Source organism: Rhineura floridana, chromosome 9 (assembly GCF_030035675.1).
Source record: "Rhineura floridana isolate rRhiFlo1 chromosome 9, rRhiFlo1.hap2, whole genome shotgun sequence".
In the NCBI taxonomy this organism is placed as follows: domain Eukaryota; kingdom Metazoa; phylum Chordata; class Lepidosauria; order Squamata; family Rhineuridae; genus Rhineura; species Rhineura floridana.
In genome coordinates, this window is record NC_084488.1 from 94,432,946 (window position 1) to 94,448,632 (window position 15,687).

The 15,687-nt window shown below is 44.9% G+C and overlaps 1 protein-coding gene across 4 annotated transcripts in view; it reads left to right on the top strand.

Annotated features, from left to right (window-relative positions):
* The first annotated feature begins 3,334 nt into the window (after nt 1-3,334).
* Nucleotides 3,335-15,687, top strand: part of CXXC4 (CXXC finger protein 4) — a 56,902-nt gene continuing 44,549 nt past the window's right edge. The window contains exons 1-2 of one of the 4 annotated variants that reach the window (XM_061585516.1): nt 3,335-4,019; nt 6,472-12,587. In XM_061585516.1, coding sequence (XP_061441500.1) covers nt 6,782-8,044 — 1,263 coding nt within the window. In that variant the 5' untranslated portion in view covers nt 3,335-4,019; nt 6,472-6,781 and the 3' untranslated portion in view covers nt 8,045-12,587. Of the gene's footprint in view, nt 4,020-4,380; nt 4,461-6,471; nt 12,588-15,687 lie in introns of those variants that run through there. The other 3 variants (XM_061585515.1, XM_061585514.1, XM_061585512.1) reach the window with 3 other exon arrangements.

Here is a 15,687-nt window from a genome sequence, read left to right on the forward strand (position 1 = left end):
AACCTTGGCTTAGTGTTATGTGTGAACCCAGCCTTGCAGCTTATCTATGGTTTATTAACTGTGGTTAAATATAGCTCATTAACCAAGGTTTGTAGCTGGTTTATAATGTTAACCATAGCTCAGCGTTACATCTGAACTTGGACCTTCTCCTTAACTATGGTTAAGCAGTTGTCAACACCCAAAAGCTACATAAGAACATAAGAACATAAGAAGAGCCTGCTGGATCAGGCCAGTGGCCCATCTAGTCCAGCATCCTGTTCTCACAGTGGCCTACCAGGCGCCAGGTGCCAGAAGCTACAAAGCTGTGAGTGGAGAGCTGCAAAACATTCAAACTGTTTGGTTGCTCTGCGAGGTGATAAACCAAGATTTAAGTGATCATTTGCACTTCTCAGCTTTAACTATGGTTAATATCAACCATGGCTTAGCGTTATGTGTGAATCAGGCCAATGTCTCAAAATAATTTGATCCTAAAAAAATTTGCCCTGAACCAGCTAGGGGCCGAATATGTGCAGAAGCAGGCTTCTATATCATATATTTACTTAGGGCTTACACGGTAAACTTACACGGTTTCCATATTCGGTTTGTCATCTGAATGAATGAATGAATGAATTTATTGTTACAGTCAATAGACCACTCCAAACATTATACAATAAAATAACAGTAAAATAATATCAACAATCCGATATTTGCCCTATCAATAGAATAATTAAAAGCGTTAATATCATTATATGGTTTATTTTTCCGACAGGTGTTTCTTCATTAAGTTCCTATATTGAATGGTTGCTACAGTAAATTTGGCGACTACAAAGGTCACCTCCGGTGAATGGTTGCCTAACAAATAATCTAAATAAAATGATTGAGTCCTACGTGGGAAAGATAGTAAAATAGGTAGAATTAGTTTATTTCTTAGATCACAATAATAAGTACAACGCAGAAGAACATGCTCGTTAGATTCAATTTCTCCTTCAGCACATGGACAGAGTCGCTCAGAATATGGAATTTTGTTATATCTGCCATCAACGACAGCAGATGGCAAAATATTTAGTCTCATTAGCGTAAAGGCTCTGCGATAGTTGGGGAGCTCCAAGGTTGAGAGATAGGACATTAAGGTACAAAATTTGGGGTTATGCCTTTGGTTTCTGACGAGAAGTAAATGATGCTGAAAATCAATATCTCTAAGTCGTTGTTTAACTAAATCGCGAGCAGGTTCAAAGCCCAGTTGTAAAATATAAGATGGGGATAAACCTAAATTAGATATTTTGTCGTGAATCATTTTTTCCCAGGGCGAATGATGGTTATCTGAGAGAACATGTGGAGCCAATCCAGAGGGGTTAAAAATCAATTTCAACCATGTCATCTGATAGTCCTCACTTTGCCTTTTAGTTCGCTCTTTCCCAATTAAAAAAACACACTTTTTTGCACCCGCACACGCAGCGGTAAGACCCCTACATTTTTTTTGCTTTTTCTAAGCTCCGCCTCTAAAACCTCCCCCTATCAACCAATTGGTCAGCAAAAAAATTAGGTATGCTCCTCTCCCCCTTTGCAACAAAGCACAATATGGCTGTAAAGGAGTTCTCGCCTCCAAGGAAAGGCTGCTGGTCGGTTTCAAGTCTGCCTTCCCACAGAGAATGAAATTGACAAAAATTTCCAGAGCAGGCTTGAAACCGACCAGAAGCCCTTTTCTTGTTTGCATTTGCCATATTACACTTAAAAATGTATGCTTTTCTGATTTGAAGCAAAAACCCCAGCAAGTAGAATGAAATTGACAAAGCTTTCCTAGGCAGGCTGAAACCGACCACCACCCCGTTCTCACTTGCTGTGCATTGCAGATCTCACCCAGAGCAGCTGCCTAGTTTGCAGGCTGGCAAAAAATAAAATGCATCTGTGCAGTAGTTGCAGATTGACCCCCAACACCCCACCATTGCGATGATTGGTTCAATTTTCCTGGGCTTATTCTCGCACATGCACAAAAGCACAGATACGTGATTGGCTGGAATGAGGAGAAGGGGCAAGGGGAAACGCCCAAGAACCGCCCATCAGCTGTAAAGTCCCGGTATTGCATCCTAACTCCTGAAGGCACAGCAGATGATTCCCGATTTTAAACAGCAAATCGCATTTTTGCTGGTATTGCAAGGAGCGGATTTAACCCGCGAAAATGCGTAACAGTGCTAGACATCATTTGGACGACCGAAAAATAATGAACACACATAGCAGGCGTGTCACACATTTTGCAGTCATCTAGATGAGCCCTTAGATAGAAAATTGCATGCACAAATTTCTGCTGTGCATCCAGTTCCCTTGCCCAATCAAAAAACCAGGGTCATCCACAAGACTTTGTCCCATTCACATATTCTGAATGCTTACTCAGAAACCTAATAAACTTTTGAAAGCTTATTTTAGCAGTCCTGGCTTCTTACATTAGCAATCCTGGCATCTCACCCATTTCATGTTCGAATAGGAAACTAAGCAGCTGTTAGAAAAACTTCAAAAGAGTATTATTATTATTATTATTATTATTATTATTATTGGCAGTTAGGTAGCGGGCTACATCCATTATTATCTCCGTGAGATTGCAATCTAATCAAAGGTCTCAGGGAGGCTCACATTTTCCATTTGGTGGAAGGCGCTGGGAGGAATAAAGCCGCTTGGGTCTTTCCTCTCTTTGTAACTTCTGGGATTCAGGGTTGTTAAGAGCTATTTCAGTGCAAGTGGGAGACCTCCCAGTGCAGCGCGCCCCCCTTCCCCTTCTCCTCTTGAAAGGCCTCTCCAGAGGCACCGCTTCTTCCCGGCGACCGCCTGCAAATGGTTAAGAGGGGGGAAATGGCTGAGAGAGGGGGGTGGCTGGGGGAGAGAGAAAAAGAGAGGGAGGTGAGGGGTGCTTATGAAGAGCATCCTTCTCTAACAAGCAAGGACCTTCCCACTTCATTCTGCGGCGGGGGCGGGAGGAAGCCTCTCTCGCCTTGCCCGTCCAAGCCTTCTCTCAGCATTGAGAGAGCCGTCGACTCGAGCACGCCCTCAGACACCCCCACCCCGCGTGCTTTGCTCTTCCCCTCCAGTCCTGGCCTCCCTTGCGCTCTCCGCACGCACGCACAGAGGCAAGTTAATGGAGAATAAAGAGGCTGGAGTCCACGGCAAGTGCCTGCTCCTTACAAATGAGCCTCCAGGCAGCTTTTCCCACCAACCTACCCCGACTCCGCCGCCCGCCCCTATGCTGAGAAAGGGGGGGCGGCCAAACGTGGCCGCTCGCTGCGTTGAGCGCTCTGAAGGAGAAGGGTGCGGGGGAGGGGATTGGTGAGGAAAAGAGGAGCAGTGGCCCGTGCGCGGCTCTTGTTCCCGGTGTAATTTGCAGCCAATCATCAGTAGGTGTCCACATCCCTGCATCCTCCTCACCTCCTTGGCGCGGCTCAGCCTCCCCTCCCCCCGCGCTCTTTCCCTCCCCCTCCGCCTCTTCATTTTCCTCCCCTCCCCCAGCAACCACACACACGCAGACACACACAAACAGAGAGGGGGAGAGCGAGCCTCCCCCGGGTCCCTCCCTCCCTCGCACACAGCGACTGGAGAGACGGACGGAGCGCGACGCGCAGGGAGAGGAGACCACCGAGCACCACCGAGCCAAGCGCTCTCACACATTCACGCGCTCACGGACACACACACACACATTCAGCGCCTGCTCTTTCCTCTCGCCCGCTCCCTTGCCCCCCCCTCCTCCTCCTTTCTCTGCAACAAGGAGAGAGAGGGAAAGAGGAAAAAAAAGAAAGCCACTTACAGGTATTTGCTTAGTGGATCGGCGTCTTTATCTCTTCCCCACCAACCAAACTCCCCTCCCCCCATCACCGCCCTTTACAGTTTGTTTACAAGTATCAAAGTTGTAATTGAGGAGCTGCCAACGACACATCGGGATATTCTGCTTTTTTTTTTAACCCCCTCCTTTGTGTTAGGGAGTGATGTGCAACTAATTAAAGACAGACAGGCGGGCTACACGTCTGCAAATCCAAGTGTCCCCCTCCCAATACAGACGGGTAAGTGATTGTTTTTGGATCTCTCCCCCCCTTTCTTTCTCTTTTCTTTCTTTTTCTACCTTCCCCCTTCCTGCTCTCTCTCTTTCTCTCTCCGCCCGACTCTTGGTCCGTTGGGGTTGTTAAAGTAGATGAACGCCAGGCTTGGGCAATAAAAGGCGCTGCTGTGTTAATTTATTAATTAATCTGCACCAGCCCCTCCTCCTGAATGTTAAATATGACCTTTGATCTCTCTTGTCTCTAGCAGAACAGATATGCAATATTGAACATGTGCAGTCACATTGGCTTAAGCAGCGAGCAAATCGGGGATTCTTTAGCTGCTTTTAATTATCCTTAAAAAAAAGATCGTACGATAGTTTTATTTTTTTTTAAAAAAATCAGTACCTCTGGCTTAGATACCTCTTTCGCGCTCCAGAGATGCATCGATTAAACAATAATGACCTGGTTGGTGGGCACAATAATTTTCTCGTTTCTGGTAATAATAAACCTTGAAAGAGGATTTGGTGATGATTGGAAGAGGCTAGAATTGTAAGAAAGAGAGCTTTTGTGGAGAAAAAAGCCACTTTACTGTTACGAAAATGGGGGCATAGATGCCTGTTCTATTTAGAGCCTGTATTATTTTTTGAATGAAGACTCAAACATTAGTGCTATGCTTTCCTCTGTGAGTGGATGACCTACACAGAATCTGTAAAACTACTTGTATTAAGTGGTTGTTGTTAATGAAAATAGTTTATTTGTAAAGTAGCCTTATTTCATACATGTAACCTTTCTATGGTTGGTGTGGTTTTTGTGTGTTTTAAAAGTAGAAAGATATTTTTCATTGTCACCAAATCCCTACAGGAAGCAATGATTTTCATTTTTTTTCCTGATGTGATAATGCAGAGGTGGCTCTTGTATGATTAGGGTCTTTCAGTGATTGAATGGTTGCATGTTGGTTCTCATGCCAGGCAAAGCTGAGATGACTTTTTCTGGATTTGCTCCATCATAATCTGGACTAGTTTTCCTAAAACCCTGCTTTTTAGTATATCCCATCAATTAAATTATCCAGCCCCCCCCCAGGTGGTAGGTTGGGCTGGAAATAGTTCATTAGTCCAATTATGACTGTAATTAGTATAATTGATAACTATTTTTCAACTGCAGGAATTGAGTATAAAACTGTACCTGGGCCCTTTTTTAGTGGCTTTGGAGGACCTAATATTCTGTTAACAAGTTTTTTTAAAAAAAAGGTTGGGGGGGCAATGATGCAAGTGAAATATTTTTGAGGGAGAAACCAGATTCTGGATTACAAAGAGCTGGAGCTGCATCTTGTGTTGTTTGGCTTACAGTTTGTTTTACTTCCTAAAGGTTGTGCTTTCTCGCTGTGTTACAAATTAAAACACCCTCTCACATATTGATGTATGGGTGGCCTATGTGGAATAAAAACAATAAAAACCCGTAACCCATATTAAGGTGGAGGTGGTGTGTCCCTCCTTGTCTTTTGTGTGTGTGGGTGTAAAATGCAAATATATGCCTCCCTGGTTTGGAGGTTGTATACCATGTTCAGAGAAGATATGGATATTCGGTCCCTATGCAGCTGCAAGATCTCAGACCAAAACCTGTGAAATTGCCTTGCATATATTTCACCCCTCCCCCACCCAACCCAGTCACCTTCTTTTTTACTTAATTTGGGAGGGGGTGGGACGAAGAACCTTGGATGCCCCTTCACCAGAGACCTGGCCTGGAGACCCTGTAGCAGAGCCGGCTGTGCTAAGGTTCAGACTAATGACCCTCAGACACAGAAGGGCACAGTGTGGCAGCTGGCAATTAATAGAATTTTTAAAAAAAGATATTCCGATTGAGGAAAGCAGGCGCTTGGCGGCATTGTGCTTGCTTCCAGTTTACTTTTCAACGCCTGGCCAGACTTTTTCCCCTTCTCCTCCTCCTCGGCACTCCGTTTGCTAATTTCCTCTTCGTTTACTCCTTCCAGCCTGCCCTGGCAGCCCGGCTTGTTCACACATTTTCTAATGTTCTGATGCCCTTTGGTTAGAGGATTTGGAGTCCTTTTCCTCCCACCATTTGCATGTGTTTAGCACTCCAATTGCCCCTTCTCCCTTGGCATTTGTCAGCCCTCCCTCTCCTCTCCCCCCTGCCGCTATTAAAGCATTTACTGGTGGTGTGCGTGCGTGCGTGCGTGGAGGTTAAGGAAAGGTAGCCAGCGGGAGGAGAGTGGTGGTGGGGAAGAGGAGGAGGGGGGGAGGCTGCGGCGGTCGGATCATGTCTTTATTGATTGTTATGCAAACGAGCTGGAATGACTGATGGGCATTTTTCCTCTGCGTGTGTTGTGTAGTGTCTTTTTAACAAAAACAAAACAAAACCGCACACGCACACACGGTGTTTCCTCTCCCGCCCCCCTCGTTCTGTGTCTTTTTCTCCCTCTTGGTAGACTTTTTTCCCGAAATGACTTTCTTTATTTCAGTAGTGACAGTTCCCGGAGAGGAGGATGCAAGCGAAGAAGCTGCCTGAGACTTCGCCGTCTTCCGAGATGCATCCCAAAGAGGATTAAAGGGCACCGTTTCCCCCCCTCCCCTTCCCCTCCCCTTGACCCCTCTGGCTACCCAGCATCCCTCCCTGCCCACCCGACGGCTCCAGTGGCCCTCCTCCCCACCCTGCCCTTCCCTCCCCTGGCCCTCCCCGGTCCCCCCTTCCTCTCCTCGCCCCCCTCCTCCTCTTCCTCCTTCCCCTCCACCCTGTTGCCCCAGGCCCACCCCCACCACCCCTTGGGCACCATGAACACCAACGTGTGCGTGGAGACGGGGCCCAACCCGGAGGCGCCGGGGCTGCCCAAGGAGAACCACCTGCCCGACGGCGCCCTCAACAGCCTTGTGGATTACAACTCGGAGATGGAGAGGTACCGCTCCTTCGCCACTTTCTACAAGACTAACGGCGGGGCCTTCCCGCAGGCGGCCAAGATCGCGCGCATCACCACCCCCATCTTTCCCAGCGCCGCCGCCGCGGCCGCCGCGCGCATCGGTATGTCCCCCTGGAACTGCGACACAGCCACGGCCGCCGCCGCCACCGCCATGCTGTGGGGCAGCGGCGCGGGAGGCGGAGGGGCGGGCGTCGGCGGCCCGAACCCCGCGGCCGCCGTGGCCGGCGGCGTGGCTCGGAAAGCGTCGTCCTCCGCGGCGGCCGCCGCAGCCGCCGCGTCAGTAGCAGCGTCGTCGTCGTCGTCTTCGCCCGCCTCTTTGCACGCCGCCAACAGAAGCGGCGGCGGCGGCCTGCACCATCGGAACGACTCCCAGCGGCTGGGCAAGCCTGGCTGCCCGCCAGCCGAGCAGCCCTCGTTGCAAATGGCAAATAATAATTTCCTCTCCACCTTAGCCCCTGAACACTGCAGACCTTTGGCTGGGGAATGCATGAACAAGCTCAAATGCGGCGCTGCTGAAGCAGAGATAATGAATCTCCCCGAGCGCGTGGGGACTTTTTCCGCTATCCCGGCTTTAGGGGGCATCTCATTACCTCCCGGGGTCATCGTCATGACAGCCCTTCACTCCCCCGCAGCAGCCTCAGCAGCCGTCACAGACAGTGCGTTTCAAATTGCCAATCTGGCAGACTGCCCGCAGAGCCATTCCTCCTCCTCTTCGTCCTCCTCCTCCCTGGGAGCCGCCGGAGGAGGAGGCGGGGGAGGCGGGGGAGGCGGCGGCGCGGGAGGAGCTGGTGGCGGCGGTGGAGGAGGAGGAGGAGGGGCAGGCAACCCTGCCAAGAAGAAGAGGAAAAGGTGCGGGGTCTGCGTGCCCTGCAAAAGGCTCATCAACTGTGGAGTCTGCAGCAGTTGCAGGAACCGCAAAACGGGACACCAGATCTGCAAATTTAGGAAATGTGAAGAGCTAAAGAAAAAACCTGGCACTTCGCTAGAGGTCAGAGGAGATGATTTCTTTCTTCCCAGCCTCCCGCCGTCCCTCGTGAACCCCCTCCCCCCACCTCTCCAGTGCTTCTTGTCTAGTTTCAAGATGCAGCATCCCTTCTCTGAAGCCTCCTTCAGGTTGTGAGGGGGAGGAGAGAGCCCCCACCCACCTGCCGTCTCCCTCGCCCCAGTTTGGCCTCTCCACATTACCGCCCACATGCAACATAGCCACAGGCGCCCAGCCACTGGTTTGGACCGACCATGAACCCACTTTAAAAGGGAGGAGGGTGGCAGGTCCCCTGGAATAAATCTATGGCAGGGGATTTGGGGGTTGCCCACTTTTAATTTTTATTTCCTTTTGATCCTATGGAAAAGAAATGGGGAATGGGGGAAGTCCATTAATTTTGCTATGTGGAAATGACAATTATTTAACATCAGAGAAAAGGATTTTTTTATATATATAAAAAAATCATTATATGAAGATATAAAAAACTTCAACACAAGTTGAGCTTATTACACTATACATTGATCTGAACAAATTCTGTATATTTTATCTGTTACTATAAAGAGTTCTGTCTGGTGACATGTAATCTATTTTTTACTTATGTGAAAATGGTGAAGGGTGAACCTTTTGAAAATCTGAAATATTTTTAATGCACATGAAACATTTATTTTTAAGTTTTAAATTAATTGTGGCCATTCGGAGGGATTCCTGCCCCCCCCTTTTGTGTGTGTCTCCTGTGTGGATTTTGCTTCATTTGGAGGTTAGGGCAGGAAACCTTTTTGTTTTGTTTTTAGTTGAACCCCCCAATGTTATTGTCATCAGTTCAGAACAAATTAATAGCTAGCTAATATTTAGGGTGACTTTTTAGGGGGCAAGTTGGTGGTAATTTGATGCAAGAAAATAATTGGTGGTAGAGGTAAAGGAGTTGGTGAAGTGTGCTAAGAATAACATACTTTTTGGCAACACATCTTTACCAAAAATAACCCTTTGTGGTATGTTTTACAATCAGATAAAGTACACCTACGACTGAAGTTGTTATGTGTGACAAATGTATATACATTTATTTTTTAAAAAATCTTGTTCTCAGAATTGACAAAGTATTGAGTATCACAGAGCTGTAAAGACGGATTTTCCAGTTTGGTAGGCAACACAAACAACAGCCATGAGGGGATGTTGAAATTTCAGTTCATGAATTTAGTCTAGCAGGCAGCAAAAAAAAAATATAGAAAAAATAGGGAAAATGTGTAAAATGACTAATAGTATTATTTTTAGATGGAGGAAAACAAGAGGAAAGACTTGTAATCATATTTAAACCCCTGTCATTATTAAAATTATAGTGTGGCTGGTAAGATGAACATATCAGAAGAGACTGTTTGTGGTGGGAAACAACTTAAATGGTATAGAAAGTACTTTACTGGCTGAGAGATGTAAAGCAGGGATGGGGAACCTGTGGACCCTCCAGACATTGCTGGCCTTCAACCACATCAGCCCCAGCCAGTGTGGCCAGTGGTCAGGGATGATGGGAGCTGTAGTCCAATAATATCTGGAAGGGCACATGTTCCCCATCCCTGATGTAAAGTCACTAAAATTAGCAGTGTGATGAGAATTGCAACTGTGACCAACAGGAATTCTATCAATGGAGCCATTGTATTGGTATTAATGTTACAACTAAGTTAAAGGTTTTTATTTTAGAAAGTAATACTTGGATTATGATAGTTTTATTTTGCCCTTGTGTGATTGAACTATCCTTTTGGCAAGTTTAATACCTCAGGCTGCAATCCTATGCACACTTTCCTGAGAGTAAGCCCCATTGAACACAGCAGATCTTGCTTTTGAGTAAACATGCATAGGATTGCATTGTCATTCCTTCTTTATTTCCCATTGCTGCTTATTGTGCATATATGATAAATGAATCTCGCAGAATGCAACAACCTCTATGGATTATATTTCAGATGGTAGAAATCGGTTGTATATAGATTTGCCTGTTATTTTTGGTTGAGAATGCACTCCTGTTTATTTCATAGAACATTTCAAAGAATGTATATTGTGATTTTTACAATAAACAGTAAATGCTGGATTTGAAGACTGAACCAAGACTAAACTAAAAATAATTTTTATTTCTGTTCCTGGTGGCAGTAAATGTAATCTTTTCTACAGTTATTTGATTCTCCTCCTTAGACACAATGACCGCGATTTAGCTAGTTTTGTTATGATTACAGCAAGGCTGTAAGCACATTTACTCAGGAGTAAGTCTCATTTAAAACAATGGGACTTTAGAGTGGGCTTAATATCCTACTCAAATCAGTGGGAAAAATTTTGTAATGACCTGAAGTTTCATTGCTGTAAATTGACATGTAATCTAATCCTATGCGTGTTAACAGAAATATATCCCCCTATGTTCAGCGGGACATATTCCCAAGTAAGTGTGCAGAGGCATTGTGACCTTAACAATTAACTAGACCTTGTTTTGGCAAATGCATGTTTCCATACCCATATCTGCTGAAACAATGAGAGCAAGTGCCCTCTCCGTGGTTAAGGAAAACTACTTGGGAGACATTAGAAGGGTATTTGTCAGTGGGGGTGAAGACTGAAACACTCCTTCCTATCCTCCAGTTCTTTTCTGTAAGTGCCCCCTATTTGCTGCATAAGTGTTACAAGGGGAACACACATGGTTAGAACTCCATGATACCCTCAAAATATCTGCTGTCCTCAGTCACAGCTTAACTTTTTAGCTGGACTGTGGCCAAAGTCTTATTTCCATCAGGTCTGCAATTTTTTGCAAAGTAACTTGTTTTGTGAACTTTTTCTAATGTTTCCAGCCCAGTCCTAAATAAGCACTCAAAAGTAATTCTGAATTTAGTTCAATTTGCTTCCTAGCAACTATGCTTAAAATTGTAGCCATATAGTATTATTGTAATATAGCTTTGGGGTATAACTTATTGATCTGTCCAATCAGCAAGACAGTGGGAGAAGGAATGTGTGGGAGGACTAATTTATGAATGAAGATTTGGCAGGTGTCTCTAGGCACATGGGATGAACTTTCTTTTTGCCTGACAAAAAAGTATTTTAAAATTGCCCAAGTGTGTCATATGAGATCCTTGCATATTAAAATGGCTTAAAGGATGTGGCTAAACAAAAGCATGGTTTTATTACTACTTTCAGAACCACCCTCCTTAACTTTGTTGTTGCTTATCTCCTCTCTGTCTCTCTCATACACACCCTGTGCTGTTGCATCTGGACTAGAAATAATCTGATCTCCTTTTCTAACACTAGAGTTATTCTATCATTCTAACACTAGAGTTAACATTAACTTCTCTGTAGATCATAGCCAATGAGTCACAAAATATATTGTGCCATGTGGCTAATATCATAGGCACATTACTTGCTAGACTGAAAGAAGTTCAAATTGAATCATTTTCTATTTCAGTTAGCCCCCCCCTTATTTATCAATTCCCCTCCCTCTTCCCTTTTTATTTTAATTGGATAATAAAGAGTGACAACATGACTGCCTAAAGCACATGTGCAGCAACAACGGGGTCTGGTTGTAAGGCAACCAGCTGGAAGCATGTCAGAGACTGACAGGGCCTACATGACTGAACTGACTCCTCCACAGCGGTTGCAGGTGGGTGAGAATAGTCTCCCTGCTGAACTGGCTTCTGAGGCTGAGATTGGCTTGTGGTCTCTGTCAATCAGTGTTTGGGCCAGCAGTGAATCATTGCAGTCTAGATGGGCACAAAATTCATCATACATTGCCTGGAAGACATGGAAATGCCTGGAATGGAAGGCAGAGACAGTATGCACGCCATCCTCAAGTTGTACTTCTTCCTCCTCCCCCCCTTTAATAGAACTTGATTTTAATTCAGTGCTGTTCTAAGCCAGAGACTCTGATGTACAAGGAAATGCTTGCTGGTGTACAAAGAGAGATACTCAGTGGCCCATGGATATTTTGCTCTCAGAAGCCTTTTGCATTTATAAAATGGTCCTGAGCTCTAAAGCAGGGATGGGGAGCCTGTGGCCTTCCAAATGTTGCTGGACTACAACTCTCATCATCCTTGACCATTGGCCATACTGGTTGGTGTCCCAACAACATCTGGAGGACCACAGGCGAAGAGAACAGAGGAATCTCTTGACTCCAGTGGCAGCTGGTGGCTCCATGAGTACCACCAAATACCTTGGACAGCTCCTTGAAAGTTCACACTAAAACCCGGAGAGGATTTCATTGCGCCACTGGCATGGAGCCACCAGCTGCCACTGCTAGGTTCTTGTGGATCCTTGTTGAGTTTAGGATTGGCACAGTGGAGTTTAAAGCTGCTTCACATATACATCCACATGTTTGCTTGGGATATTGGAACATTGGCAACAGAGATTGCACTGTAGTATGCCTTCTGCTAAATGTGTGCAGAACCAGTAAGTCTTGGGACCACTCTCAAAGCGTCTTTCCCCTCCCATTTAGCTCGCAAATAAGTACAGAAGTTTATAGCCACATTTTTTTCTTGCTAGCCACATACTAGGGCAAGTCATTTGTATTAGCTAGTCTGGAAGGGAAAAAGAAATCAACTCTGTTCCTGTTTAGAAAAATTGACACTGTTGATCACTTGGAGGCAATTCCTGTTAGTCACAAACAGATATAAAAGTTGCTATCTACAAACCAGTCTATTTTATGCCTGACCTTTGTACTTTTGAATGAAGAGTTGCCTCCTAATATATGTATGTGTATATATCTATATGGTTTTATTTTTCTTACATAAATCTCACCCAAAGAGCACTTGGTGACTGATTGATTTTTTTTAAAGTAACATATAATAATATGAAAATTCAGTGCATGCAATTAATAATAGCAAATACATAAAATAAGATTGATGTCATGTAGAGCCCTGTGTATTTACACCCATCCACAGTGTTCATTTAGATTTATGGCATGTTTAAAAAGGCATAATCATTATTTATCCAGAGAGACTACTTATTTGCCTCCCATTAGTGTACATTAATATAATTCCTACTGTAAATTATAGACTAGGGGGCATGGCCAACATTGCCTCTCATGCACACTGAAAAATCAAAGGGTTTGGTTGTACTTCATTTTGCTTGCCAATATTTTACATTTTGTCCAATATTAGTGATTTTAGCAACAAGATACCCACATTTACACCACTTTGCTTCCAAAACCAGATCCTATGGGGCAGAGATAGGCAAACTGACATGGGGCTATAATATTTCAGAACTGATTCTTGAACAAAATGTTTTACATGTTCATCATATTAAGCCTTTGTGTTGTTAAATATCTCCCCCCACATCCCATGCATTGACTCTAATTGTGATCATTAAACTTTTCAGTATAACTATTTATTTCAAGCATTAGGTCTGTCTAAGGGTTCAATTCTATTCATATTTAGAAGTAAGTAAGTAAGCTCCATAGAGAGTTCCAAATATGTTCTGAAATCAGTAGGACTGAACCTTCGAGTCAGGATATAACTTCACTTGGGAGTTTATGGACCATAATATATATATTTTTAGAGGCAGGTACAAAACTGCTTTTATTTAAGCCAGCTATGTACCATGAAATGTGTTGACTGAGACCCAGAATCTGACCTACTGATTGAAATGGAAGGCTCTGGCCCTTAAAACATAGTCTCATATGCTGCAGCCGCTAGGGAGGAACTAGGTCCTGTGGCCAGCATTACACAGTCTGCTCCTTGTTTTTCTGGGGGATGGAAAGGTTGTTAATGTATCTCCATTGAGCTCTTTGGATAGGGATCAATTAGGAAGAGCCTCAAAGGAGATATTTCCCTCCTTTGCCTTCTTCTAGCTGTAGATTGCATTCTGTGACTGCAATCAGCTGTGTAGGGAGATTATAGGAGACTAAAATGGAACAGGCAGCTAACATGATTAGGGTAGCTAACTGGAAAATCAGCAGAAAAGATGGTCTGCTTTCTGGCTGCTTGACTGTCACAGGGAGAAAAATATCCAACCAATACACCCATATTTGTTTGGTGTTTAGCCTTGAATTGCACTGCTTGAAATTATGTAAATAGTCGTGTCACCAGAACATAGCCATAACCTCGTGTTTAGGCTCACACTCGCAACAATTTTAGACCATTCCAATTAATGACAGTTTAATTATGGCAGAATGCACTTCTATTATTTCTGGATTCTAACCTGTTGTGAGGGGTCTTGAGGTGCTTCCAGTTGATCTATTTATTGAAGATTCATTCTCCTTTGCAGGGAGGTTAAATGAAGTTGGCTATTCAGTGAGCATTTTTTCTGATTTGTTTGTGGGGAGGCTAAATGATGTTGTGACAAAGCAAGTGTTATTCCACACTTTCCACTGCATTTCCCTGTCACTTTCCTTATCACAAAAAGTCCACAACCTTTTCGGGAAGAGGGTTTGTTGTGCAAGAACTCCCAATCAACTATAACTGCACAACCTGAATATGCTGATACATGATTGAATCCAACTCCAAAATAGTGACAGTCTGGGAAGCACCCTTGTTATTCAACATGGGATAGAAAAATGTAATCTAAAACAGGGACAGGGAACCTTTGAACCTCTAGTTCAGTGGTTCCCAACCTTTATGAGTATGGAGCCCCCATGCTAATTGTAATTTTAGTCTCTGTTAATTGAAAAAAAATGGTGCCTGGTAAAATCACATCTCCAAATATCCCTTTCCATTAAAAGCTCCCTGCAGACAGGGAGATGTTGCTTTCTTTTCTTAATGCAAAGATTCCATCAAATTGGTATTCCCCTCCCCCCCCCCACAATCTGAAGATGTACATTCCTGTCTCCCAACATCAGTGGGTTACAGTGTTGGACTAAGAACTAGGTTCAAATCCCCACCCAGCCATGAAGCCCACTGTGTGACCTTAGACCAAACACAGTCTCTCAGCCTGACCTATCTCACAGGGTCTGTGTAAGGATAATATGGAAAGGGGGGGACCATGTGCACCACCTTGAGCAACTTGGAGGAAAGGTGGGATATAAATGCAATAATAATTAATTAAATAAAAACATTTCTGCTGCAATACCAGGATCCCAACCTCAGCCAAACTGCTGAGCTTTCTTTTTAAAAATAATTAAGAAGCAGCAGTGTTGGTGATGGAGATGCTAGATTGTGCACTGCAGACAACAAGGTGCACAGACTGAGGAGGGGGGTTAGTGCTTTTAGGCCTTGGGATGATCATCAGAACTAATGACTTGGTTAGTGTGCACTTGGGGAATGAAAGTGGAGCTGAAGACAGATCTGTGCATGCACACACAAACACACATGCCCCTCCTGCAAGCATGGAGTGCATGCATTCGGGCACGTGGGAGGGGAGAAGCCCTCAATTGCTGCAGCATCTTGGAGAGAGAGACTGGGGGGGGTGGAGTGAAGGTGGAAGAAAGGAGGGACCTTGGCACACACACAGACTCAGAAATGGAGGGTGAGCAAGTCCTGAGCTTTCTCATTGCTTGTTGGCTCTGGGTTGAAGGCAAGAACTGGGCGGCCTCGCAAATCAGAATAATTTTTAAAAAGAGGTGGCAGCGAAGCAGGAGCCAAGAAAGGCAGGCAGGCTGGCTGTCAGGAAGGAAAGGGGAAAACAGCTTTTCTTTGCAGCCTTGCTTCTTTTTGCTTCACGAAAAGCCCTCTTCTCTTGTTCTGAGCAAGGGCGTTGTCAGCAGTGGCAGTGCGTGGAGACAGGAGACGGCAATAGTAATCCCCTCTTCCTGGTAGCTCTGCCATCAGCCTCCTTTGGCATCTGCCACGTGTTTTATAGGCAGACACCTGCCCTCGGAACAGCAAAAGTCC